Source organism: Corvus cornix, chromosome 14 (genome assembly GCF_000738735.6).
Source record: "Corvus cornix cornix isolate S_Up_H32 chromosome 14, ASM73873v5, whole genome shotgun sequence".
NCBI classification, from domain to species: domain Eukaryota; kingdom Metazoa; phylum Chordata; class Aves; order Passeriformes; family Corvidae; genus Corvus; species Corvus cornix.
This window is the reverse complement of record NC_046344.1, coordinates 2,209,853-2,221,980: the sequence shown is the minus strand read 5'-3', so window position 1 is coordinate 2,221,980 and position 12,128 is coordinate 2,209,853. Positions and strand designations below refer to the sequence as shown.

Here is a 12,128-nt window from a genome sequence, read left to right as displayed (position 1 = left end):
TAAGAATCAGTGTATTTGCTGTAAATGAGGTTCACCTACTCCTGATCTTTATATATAAACATATTTATTTTATAAAAGTTTTGACTGCTGCTCAGATAAGTACAACACACAGTAAAATGCAAAAAGAGAGGAGTTATTTACATGAATTCCAGGATGTTTGTGTTGATGACTTGACAGGGATAATGAGGAAACCCTGCTGAATGCCTTCAAGTGCTACTGTTTCTGGCTCTGAAGACTGGCTAAAATTTTTTTAGTCAAAATAAGAGAGTCACGATAAAAGCTCAAAATATTGCCAAGAATTAAAAATAAAAATGTTAATAAACAGACACTGACTTATTCTGGTGAAATCAAGTCTAAACTGACTATGTGTCTCATAGTAGGCCTTCCATGGGGGCAGTTCCAGGGATGCTCAATCTCACCCATATGGGTGATCAGTTTTCTCATTTCCTGCACATTCAGTGCAGTTCCAATCATCACCTGCAAGTAAAGGAAAAAAAATGAATTATTTCCTTTTTCCATTTGCCAGCTGACACGAACCAGAGCAGTACTTCAGCTACTACAGGAAATAAATTAAATAAAAGGCATTAAAAGCAAAAAAACCTACCAGACAACCAAAAGACAAAACACAGCTAACACAATCTTCATAAATGACTTAGTTTGGAACAAAATGAAAAACTACCAGAAGTTGTCCCCAAATTCTACTAGATAAACATGAGGAACAGATGGAAGGATATCAGCTGTTGACACTCAGCAGTAAATGAACCTGCCCTGCAATACACATACAGATACAGCCACCCACACTGCATCAGGAAACGTGGTAGTTATTTGTTTGAACAAAAATATCCAGCACAGGACTTACAGACTTTCGGCAAGCTCGAGAAGCAAACATCTGCCGGACCCTGGAGGGCCTACACATCACTCCAGGGCAGTCACTCAACATGAAGATCAGCTCATCTATGTCCTGTGGACCAAAAGTCCAGTTTTTGCTTGTTGGCAACGATACCAATTTAACTCTTTGAGTTACAGGAGCTGGAAGGTTTGCAGCGATAATAAAGAAGCAGAGAAATACAGGAAATTACTTTTTCTTGAGAGAAAAACTGAGAAACTACTTTAAAACGTTAATATGATGTGATGTGTGTATATACCAATGCTTAAATTGAATCTTTTGACGGATGTAATTAACTAACCAAAGTGGTAACTATGGCAGACGCCCTTTTGACATTAACAAAAAAATTGTTTGCAAACTTAAAAGCAGGAAGATCTACTTTCTGACAAACCCTTCAATTCCAAAGAACAATTGGTTTGTGAAACTATTTTGAGTTTATGTGACTACAAAATCACTAAGGATTTATGATAGTAAGAGATTGATAATTAATAGCATTTTAGACCAAAAAAACCCTGGGATATTCTGGAATGAAGACTATGGAAAAAATGTGTAGTGACTTCCCAGATAGCACAGTGGTACCTCACTGCATTTTCATTATCCTCACTGTAAAAGGGAAACAATAAGGAGCTTGCAGGTTCCAAAATTTGCTCAAAAGAACAAAGCAAGTCAGTACTAAAACCATAAGGAAACCAAAGAATATCAGTTACTAATGGTATCTATTTATTTTAAATTACTACATTTACTGCATGCCTGCATTTATCCCTGCAAGTGTACTAATAAAACAAAAGGATTTTAATATGACATATCCAGAAAATGCACATCCAGTCATATAGCCAAAGAGTGACTCCAAAGAGTCTTCAAAAACTTCTGTAAAAAGCTGGAGAGACAAATAATCTACAACATTCTGTTAAATCATGCAGAGAGATCACAGAATTGTAAGTCTTAAAAAACAAATATCCCATATACAATAATGCATCTTATCTCAAAGTTTCTGATAACACCCAAGGGAATTTTTGCATAATAAGTAAGATTAAACCTTTGAACTCTTTTACTTCCAGCAATTCTGGTCCCAACTCACCATTTTCATTTATGAAAAAATCAAATCCATTTTTTCTGAATATCTCCAGGTTTTCAATCAATACAGTTTCATTTACTGCTGTTAAATTGAGATTTTGAGGCCTGAAATAGAGAAAAAGATGGTGTTGCACAGCTACACAGTGCAGAGCACTTAAAACAGATTTCAGAAGCAACCTAGAGATACTTAATAGAGAGCTCTGTGGTAAAACTTTTCACTTTGCTTTGTTAAAAAAATTTCACTACTGAACAGTTACTTCCAAGCATTACTCAGCAGAATAAAGTTGGGCAGCATTCCTTGTTGCAGGAACAGCTTCCAATATCCTACCTAATTGTGGGTTGCTATGAAAGCCCATTGGGAAATCTGTTTGCAGATTTGCTGCATAGCTACAACTGCATCCATGGAATTGATGTTTCATGTGAGGATTGACTCTTTGAAACACAGAATATAAAAACCACTTTAGTCTCAAGTGTTCTGAACATGTGAAATGCTACATAAATATAAATCATAGATATCCTTCTGAAACACCAAATTAATTTTAAAAAATGTTATTGTTAAAACACTGAAAATACTTACACTATCAGCTTCTGACCTTGGAGAACAGTGTGTTGTTGCAACATCTCAAAGTTGTATTTCTCATCAGTGGCATGTTGGTCAATTATGAAAAGATCCGAATTCAACTTTGCTATTATAAACCCTAAATTGAACTGGCCAATGATTTCCATTTTTGCAAACATTTCTTTACTGTATACAAAAAATATAAAGAGATTACAAATTACACCATATCAGTTACCATGTAAAACTTAAAAACCTCTTTTTCTCCCCTGCAGAACACACTTTATATTTAAAAAAAAAGAAAATCTCATTTAAGCAGGATATAAATGCAAAAATAAATTACAGTTATTGAGAATCTCTCACTGACTGATGAGGCCATTACTGGCAGAACACAATCCATCATTAAGACAGGACTTGTTCAGGATTCCCCCATTTGTGATAATAAAATTAGAAGCAGGCAATATGGCAATAGTCCAAGTAAGTAACACTGAAGATGGCATCACGGTTTTGAAGGCAGCTGACATATTTGCCTTCTTTTCCCGAGTAGAAGACTTTAGAAGACTTTCCTAACATTTTTTTTTAATCCAAATACTAACAAATCACAGACTTTTACTGTCTGCTGACCACCTGAATTTAACTTATTTTTCCAGGTAAGTCTCACCAAATTTCATTCACACAAGGGAGAAATATGAGCTATGCAGTCTTTTCAGTGCATTGTTATCTGTTGTGAAATTTGGTGTTTCTCTGACTGCACTGCAATTTACAGGGCTGATCTAAGCCAAATCTATGATGGTTGTGGCCTTTTTAGTGTCTTTTTCCGTATTCTTTTGCAATTAGTTCAAGTAGCTGCTCTGTCAGCAAAATAACTCATCAAACAAACTTTTTAGTGACATTAAATAAAAAACAGACCCAAAACTAACAGGTACATGTAAGTCTCCTGCCCACCTCCCAAGAAAGTCTTATATTCTTCCTCAACTAATTTTATTAGCTGATGAACAAAATATTATCAAGCAAGTGAAAGCAGAAATACCTGATCTCTTTTCTTAATTCATCTTCTGCTATTTTATTGTCCCCAGGACTAATTTTTGCTTTAAATCTTCTGTAATTTTCAGTTTCTGTATTTTTCTGTTGTTGTTGTATTACCTTTTTTACCTTTTCTGCCAAAACCTTCATAGAGAATTCAAGAGGCACAATTTTCTTTTTAACTTCCACCAGTACATCAACAGTAGTGTTCTTCACTTCAGGATATTTACCTGCCTTGGAATCATCTGCTTCACTTTTAAAGTTTCTGCTTTTAAAACGTTTTACTCTTGGGGAGCAACTACTGGGTTCTTGAGAGAACTCATTTTGATTGGTCCAGTCATTCACTTGATCTAACTTGGGTTCAGTGCCCAAGACCTGAACATCACAGTCCAGTGACTTCTTACTACATCCAGCAGTTTTAAGACATTCCTTCTGAATCTGTTCTTCCGTGCTACAGAATTCTTCTTTAGAATTAATTGCACTTTCACTATTGATGCAGCTTCCAGCTCCTGGTGTACTACATCCAGCATCTGACTCAGAAATGCTACAGAATCCAGAATCTGCATTATCTTCTAATTTTCTCGACTGTCTCCTTGGAATTGACACCCTTGAGTCAAACTTAGGACAACTCTCAGCCTCCTTAGTCAAGACAGCCTTTTGGATCTTTACAGTACTCCCAGTGGTATTGAGCAACCTTTGTCTAGGGGAACTGTGCTGCTGTTTTACCTTTTTAGAGCCTTGAAAATTACTTTCTGTTCCTTGATGGAGAGAGAACGACTCCCTTAATCTGGCAAGAGTCATTATTCTTTTGCCTTCACCACTTGGATTTTCAGTCTCAGAGTCAGACAGCATTTCTGCCTGAGGCTTTTCTGTCTCTTCAGGAAGTGTCTTCAAGTTGCCTAATGAAATCAGAATACGGAGCTTTTCAAGACTCTAAGTTAGCTGGAAACATGCATTAAATGATGTGCTTTAACAAAGAGAATGAAAAGAGGTAGAAAAATAGCAAACTGCCCAAAGGAGCCCTGAAGCTTCAGACAATGAGTATGGGGCTGAAATGCACTAATAACAAACACAGAAACAGGTACATCTTGAAGCCACTTAATGGTGCTACTAAGAATGAATTTGTAGTCTCTTTTTAAATTGGAGCAGTAATGAGTCCAATCAGCACAATTATTTATATTATCAAAAGAGTTTAATGGCAGAGCGACAATGAAAAGTGAATTGCTCTTACACTTCATGGTCACTATAAAATTCCACTGACAAAGTGTTAAGGAGCTGGCACAATAGGCACTTAGAGTATATGGGATTTGCAGGTCATTAGAGGACTTCAACCTCACCAACTGCCAGTCACACATGGATTTTACTAAAGGTTAATTTAAAATAACAGAGAGAATCAGGCTACAACAGATTCTGTATGTCAGCAAAAAGGAAAATTAGAAAGGGCTCAGTTAATGAAAGGAAGAGGATGAGATGATCATAACTCGGGAAAGCGATTTTGAAAGATTATAGAGTCACAAGAGAATCATCAACTTCTGTAGATGTCATACAAGAATCAAAGTTTAAAATCCAATAAACTCATATTTAATTTTCATATTTTGTTTATGAGCCCTTAACCATTATTTCTCAAAGACATTTTCATACAAAAACATAGATCTCTTTCAGTATCTTGGGGGAAATCTTTTGCAAGCATTATCAATTAATTTTGTGTTAATTTTTTCCTCATAAAGTTGACTGTAAATCCTGCTGTATTGGCATGTGTAATTTCCATAACAATCACTTAATAACTTAGGGTCCTTCTTAATTTTTGTTTAAATTTCTTTTCATTTCTTCTTTGGGTTTTTAAAACCACTTTTTTCCATCTTCAATTCCCTGCCATATATCATACTCAAAACTTCCACATTTTGTGTCCTACCTGCAATGTCCAGAAGTTTCTGATTGACATTCAGTTTGTTAACATCACTACCAAACATTTCCATCAGAGAAGTCTTTAGAATTGCTAATAAAAACTTTTCCTCCTGAAGTAAAATTTGCCTTTTGTCAGGAGTTACATTGATATCAACACACTCTGGGAAAAAAAAAGAAAAGAAAAATATTACTGCTTTACAAATAAAATTAAATGCTATTGCCCAGAATTAGTTCTGGTTTGTTTTCTATTTTGTCTGCAAATCAGATTTAACCGTCTCAACATTCCAGCAAACAAAAACATGACACTAGTTTTCATGTATTTAAGCTGACCTCTTCCTCATCAATTAAGATAAGAACTTACTTCTGAATATAGAAGAAGTGTAGGGGAAAAACAGTGGAACCACAGCTAGACCTTCTTTCTCCCTCACCAACTGAGCATTCAAAAATCCCCAGAGTGCAGGAAGTCATGCAGATGAAAATTACAATATTCTCTAAATAAAAGCATCATTGAAGAGTAAATTGTAATAGCCTTTACTGAAGTTACTAAAAATTATTCAGAACATACCAGAATCAACCCCAATGTTAAGGACAACAAATGGATACTGGTGTTTATTGTGTAAGTGATAAACTTCATTCACAATCTTGACAACCTGCAAAAAAAGTGAAAAACAGTAAACTTCAATACTATTATCTTCTATTTTGCACCAGTGTATATTAATTAATGTACTAAAACATAGATTGTATGATTGAGCTCTTGTTCACACAAATAGACACAACTAAGACTGAAGCTTGAGACACAGGAACTTGTACCACCAAGAAACAAACATGCACATGAGCTGCTAATCCTGAGGTTTTCAGAGAATATTGAACAAGTTAGTGGGGGTGATGATAGAAAAAGAAACCCCTCACCTTTGCTGGATCACAGGGACGTTGGTTGATAAAGAAGAACTGTCTGTCTGTCGCACTCCTTCCAACACCGTGATCACAACGAGAAATGAAGCCAGTAATACTGTTGGATAAATAATGGAAGAGTAAGGTAAAATGGATGAGAAAAGCATGTTTAAAGGGAAAGTATTTTATAAGGGGCTTAAGGAAACACTATTATACAGCATCAGTGAAAATGAATATACACATTTCCTCTCCCAATTTCTTATCTGACAAAGACTACTACAAAACTACATCCCAATATGTACCATGCTGTTCTTGGCTCTTTTTAATACTATAAACCACAACTTTTTATTTCTTTTACTTTTTATTTTCAATTTTGGTTTATGGTAAAATGCCACAGGCAACAGTGGTTTGTACTTGTCTAATTACCTATACAGATTTTGTGGCATGTCAGCAGAGTTGAGTCCATATTCTTCACAGACAGCTTCACTAGGAGGAAGCTGAACAAAAGGAATAAGGCTCTGCAACTGAAAAAAAAAAAAAAGTAAAGGAACTGAAACATCAAACCTACACAGATTTTTCCCTTCTATTTTATTGTCATTTATTAGCCTTAAAATTTGAGAAAATGGTGGGTTTTGGCTAACCAAGATAAATACTAAAATATCAAAACCTAATAGAAGACAACAGCACTGTTCACTGAGAAACAGAACAACGCCTTTAATAAAGGCTGTTCTCATCCTTTGATATCACAACCTGTGCCTTAGTTATTTCACAGACCCTTACTTTAAATGTATACAGACAGAACAACAAAATAATTGACAGTTTGACATACATATGACCTAAACAAGTTTTATGCTAAAACAACAGGCAAAAAGAGTAATAGAAATTTCTTTTGAAAGGACAACAAAACTATTTCAAAATGTGTTATTTGAATCACAAGCTCCCTAAGAACAGTTATGTTTACCACAAACATTTTCCCAGTTGTGCCACTATTATTTTTCTGCCATTAGAGCAGCCTCTATGAATTTAAGTATTCAATATTAAAAAACAGGCTATAAGCTAAACATTCTATTCAGATAACACTCAATTTTCAGCTATGCTTGGTGCCACGTGGCAAGACAAAGTTACATCTTCCATCTCATCTTTCAGCCACAGCATGAACAGGCTTTGAGATCTCTGCATGGGCACTGTGGAGGGAAAAAGTGTTCATCAACAGCCAGCAGCTGTCAACCACTCAATATTTCTGATGATTGCAACATACAGTTGTAGGGAAGATGCTTTGGAGCTTTCTTTCATCTCTGCTCTCATCTAGAGGGTAACAATTATTTTTAAAGCTATTCCTTAGGAAGCATCACAATCTACAGCTTTATAGGGGCTGACTGCAATCCCATTTAAAGGTTAACCAGAACACCAGTAAAACTTAGTTTCATAGGAGGAGCTTGAAAAAGCTGGATTGTGCTGTTTTGGACATGGATGCACCTCAGTTTTCTGTTCTCCAGCTAAGATTTTCACATCACATCATTTTAAAGATTTTTTAAATTGCTTGTTGTTGTGACATACAGCCCGTTTGCTGGTACAACAGCTCTTAAAACTGGTTTCAGAGAGATATTAAGCCATAACCCCATCTCCTAAATAATTTCTCTTCCATAAAACGTCTCTGAGCAGATCCAGGACTTTCAGAGGAAGCCGTGGAGGCTGCGGTGTTTCTCCTCTGTCAGCCTGTAGGGTGTACTGCAGGCCAACACTCCATCCTCCCACACTTTATTAGACATTAAAAACCTCTCTATCCAGCTACATTGTCTCTCTTTTCGATAATAAAAGCAATACCTGTTTTTGTCCAAATACTGCTCCAATGTTCTCCTTTAAACTGGGACTTCCAGCAGTGGATATCACACAGCTTTTTTTCCCTTGGCCGATTTGATTAGTGCAGTTAATCCGCACTCCTTTGGAAATAATACAGTAGGCCTGCAACAGCTGGACCATTTTTGTATATTCCTATTAGAAGAAAAAGAAAGTTCATATTTATACAAAATGTCTCTTTTTAAAACATATATGTATACACAAAGCATTCAATATCTGCAGGTAACAAGTGGCGGGGGGAGTTTTATAGTTCTTAAAATCTTTACCAACTAAATTAAAATACATATATATGAAAAATAGTACTTTAAAAATAAACAGGATGTTTACAAGACTGATATTTTAGCCACAACACAGCAGTCCCTGGTTTTAAAATACACATTAGTGATCATGATAAGGATTCTTTTCAAAACCTTAAAATCTGAAAATGTACCTTTAAACCCAAATATTGCAAAGCATAAAAGAAAAGCACACAAGAAGACTTCTTATTTGATTAAGATGTAAGACAGGCATGAACAAGTCTGTAATCAATATATTCTACAGAGAACTGAATTCATTCAGCAGTGAATAAATTCTGGGGTATGACACTCCTTTGAATTGAGGATTTCTGGCATTACCTTTTTGATGTTTCTCTGAAACTCTTTATGCCGCACTGGTAACGTATAAAACAACTGCTGGATGCTGACAGTTGTTCCCTGCTGTCGTGGGAAAGGAGTCTTCTGAGTAATTTTGCCATTGTGATCAAACACCAAACGAGTCCCAACCTTTGCTGACTTATGACAGGTAAAAATGGTAACATCACTAACAGGAGGAAAGAGGCAACAGAATTATTCACTGAGCACTGTATTACCTATTCCTCATGACAATCAGCATAGAAACTACAGCAATACTATTAACTTAATTAAAACAACTCTCCACCATAAACAACTAAGAACCTGCTCTTCAGAGTAGTGTAACATTTTCCTAGCTACAATACAAACATTCTTATTTCTATCCCTTTCATTCCTCTCTTATAAAATTCAATGTTAAAATCTAGTTTTGTTGAACACTACATTCCTCATTTTAATAGATACCACAGCACTGTGTACAAAAGCTGATTTAAAATGTATAGTTGGTCTGAAAGAAATTTAAGTACAGTTTTAATGAGTTACAGCCTAACAATCAGCACTTAAATATTACACTGCTTTACATCAGAGGATCAAATACTCACGCAAATACACACTCCCACCCTGTAAAGATCTGCACACTTAAGTAACGCTAAATTTTGTACATAAAATGACCAATTAGGTGCTTAGGATCATTGAATAATTTTGGTTGGAAAGGACTCAGGATGTTGTGCAACCTACTGCTCAAAATTGACCTAACAGTAAGGAACTGGAAGCCTCATTTTATCAATAATGGTAAACTGAAAGGGTGTCGTGTTTTTGTGCATACAGTAACTTTCTACTACTAACAAATAATATTAATTACCTTAATGCACACAGTGAACTCAAAGCTTCACCTCGAAACCCAAATGTTTCAACATGTATTAGATCAGAAAAATCTTGTATCTTTGATGTATAATGTTTCAGAGCTGGAAAAAGATATTTCAAATACATATTTCACTTCAAAGTGACACTGGTCTATGCAAGTAGATTTTGTATGCATGTCAAGAAGCAAAAAACCTTCTGTATTATTCATTGCACTTTACATAACGATTAAAGACAAAATACTGCTAGCTTTCCCTTTTTCCTATAAACAAAATCTCTTTAATATCCTCAGATGCACTTGTTATTCTACACTTACACCACAGATTCATTCAGCATTATTGGTATAAGCACTACAAGATGCCTCAGAGCAGGACACAGTACCTGTCTGTGCTGCTGCTGTACCTGTCACAGATCTTGCCCTGCCAGAAAACAGCTGCAGCCTGTGCTGCGCACGGTGGACAGAGGACAGGCATAAGCCCAGTCCCCCACAACAGCTGAGGAGGACTCAATCCCCACCATCAGTTCAGCACCAGCCACCAGGTAACAAACCGACCTAGCAGCAGCACCCCTGGACTTTCACTGTCCTGGAACAGCAGCAGAGTGAGTTTCTGATGTACCAATAATGTACACTGAACACCAAAGTTACTGAGTAATAACCTAAGGTGGAAAGATTCCAAAAAATAAATGCCAGTATTCCTGTTGCCGTAGCCAGTTAGATTCTTCAGATGGTATTGTTTCTGCTCCCACTTTGTGCAATCTAAAACTGGCAAATGGAAATTAGACAGTCAGTGCAACATCAGCTTCCTTTCAGCAAATACTCAAGCTTACAATTCACCTTCCCAAAGCAGTCACTTACACACAGCTCAATTCCTTCAACAATGATCAATGATTAAACGAGAATTAATCCACATGAACATTTATAGAATTTTCTCCTCTGTGATTATTTGTATTGCTTGTGACACTTAAATAAGCAATGAAACTAAAGACTATTTTTGAGTTACAGGAACTATAACTACAAGAGCACTACAGAACACCAGCCTAGTGTTGCTCAAGTCTCGCAGATCACACACGCATTATATAAAAGCCAAGTATGCATTAAATACGATTAAACTTAGGAAATTTGCTTTTTTAAAAAAAGTAGTTTTCTTATTGAAAACCCACTTTCAAAATGCCCAAATATAAATTACAAAAAAAAAAAAAAATCAACTTACTCAAGCCTTCAAAGTTTTCCTCTTCCACTCCACCTCCATTATCTGAAACTTCTATCAGATCTGCTCCATGATCTTTAAGTTTTATATCTACAAAATTGAGTTGTAAAGTATTTTAATTCTTTATGTCCACACATGGTGGTTGGTATCAATTTTTCACTTGAAGTCAATTTTTCAAGTAACAGCTTTCCATGTCAAAATTGAACAAACAAATCCTGATAGCTGTCAAAAGTTAGGTCAATCTAATTCAAACTGGTCTGTAGTTCCATGTAGTTAAGCTTCACTGAACTTCTGCCTGAACAGAAGTTTTCCCAATTATCCCAAGCCACCATCCTGGGAGCTATGGAAACCAGCCCTGCCTTTACCCTGTGCTAGCCTAAGGCCAGCTGGCACAGCCTGACCACCACTGCTGTACAGCCCACACACTTTTTTAGTAGCCAAAAGGGCTAGAAATTAAATAACACAATCTCACATGCTACTAGGAATGCACCTAGAGCCTGGAAATCAGCATTTTTATTAACCTAAGGTGTAAGATCACTGCAAACATGTTTGGCCCTAACAGAAAATATAAGCCCAGATTTGTTAACATGCACTCGGTTTTGAGGAAAAAGACGTGCTTTAGAAATCTATGAAAAGTTATGAAAATGGAGGAAGAGTTACCGATGTTGGTAGCTCCGGCATCCAAGCTGTTTTCCACCAGCTCCTTCACGGCAGTGCCGAGGTTCAGCACAACCTGCCCCGAGCAGATGCGATGGACAGACCCGCGGTCGATGGGCCGGATGGCCCCGGCGGGCTGCGGGCTGGGGAGAGAGGGACAGCAAACCAGGGCGGTGAGAGAGGGCAGCAAACCCCACTCAGGCTCCCCCAAGACAGCCGTAAGGGGAGCCAGGAACTGAGGGGAAGCCGGAACCGCGACGGCGACAGAGGTACGGCCCGTGCGAGGAGCACGGCTCCCGCGAGGGGAGCAAAGCGGCCTGGGCGGGGGGTGCGAAGCCCGGGGCCAGGGCCGGTGCCGGATCGGAGCACACACTCACCAGGGCGCAGCCCGCCTCCATCGGGGCCCCGGCGGGGCGGGACGCGCCGCGCTCTTCTCAGGCTCCCGCCCCGCTCCGCCAGCGCCGGGAGCGGCCGGGGCGCGCCCGCCCCGCACCGTCCGCGCTCCCCGGCCCGACGGCTCAGCCCCGCCCACTGCCCTGTGGGGGTCAACCCTGGCCAATGGCAGAAGGGCGGGACGGTAATCCCGCATCCCATTGGGTGTCGTG

At 37.8% G+C, this 12,128-nt stretch overlaps 1 protein-coding gene across 1 annotated transcript; it reads right to left on the bottom strand.

Annotated features, from left to right (window-relative positions):
- Positions 1-42: 42 nt before the first annotated feature.
- On the bottom strand, positions 43-12,112 carry PMS2 (PMS1 homolog 2, mismatch repair system component). Its single transcript, XM_039560523.1, has 15 exons — positions 11,901-12,112; positions 11,527-11,666; positions 10,870-10,956; positions 9,660-9,762; positions 8,807-8,990; positions 8,160-8,327; positions 6,762-6,859; positions 6,354-6,453; positions 6,010-6,094; positions 5,452-5,604; positions 3,547-4,438; positions 2,538-2,705; positions 1,965-2,065; positions 860-1,029; positions 43-477 (listed from the first exon to the last, which is right to left on the bottom strand). Exons 1-15 carry the CDS (start codon positions 12,110-12,112, stop codon positions 334-336), a joined length of 2,805 nt encoding a protein of 934 aa, XP_039416457.1. The 3' UTR covers positions 43-333.
- Positions 12,113-12,128: the final 16 nt, after the last annotated feature.

Excerpts from the sequence above, each read along its gene's own strand:
- PMS2 (XM_039560523.1), bottom strand. The coding sequence starts at position 12,112 with ATGCGGGATTACCGTCCCGCCCTTCTGCCATTGGCCAGGGTTGACCCC. Across the intron at positions 8,991-9,659 it reads AGTTCACTGTGTGCATTAAG|TGATGTTACCATTTTTACCT; the intron begins GTAATTAATATT and ends TCCTCCTGTTAG. Across the intron at positions 2,706-3,546 it reads GAATTAAGAAAAGAGATCAG|TAAAGAAATGTTTGCAAAAA; the intron begins GTATTTCTGCTT and ends TTTTGTATACAG.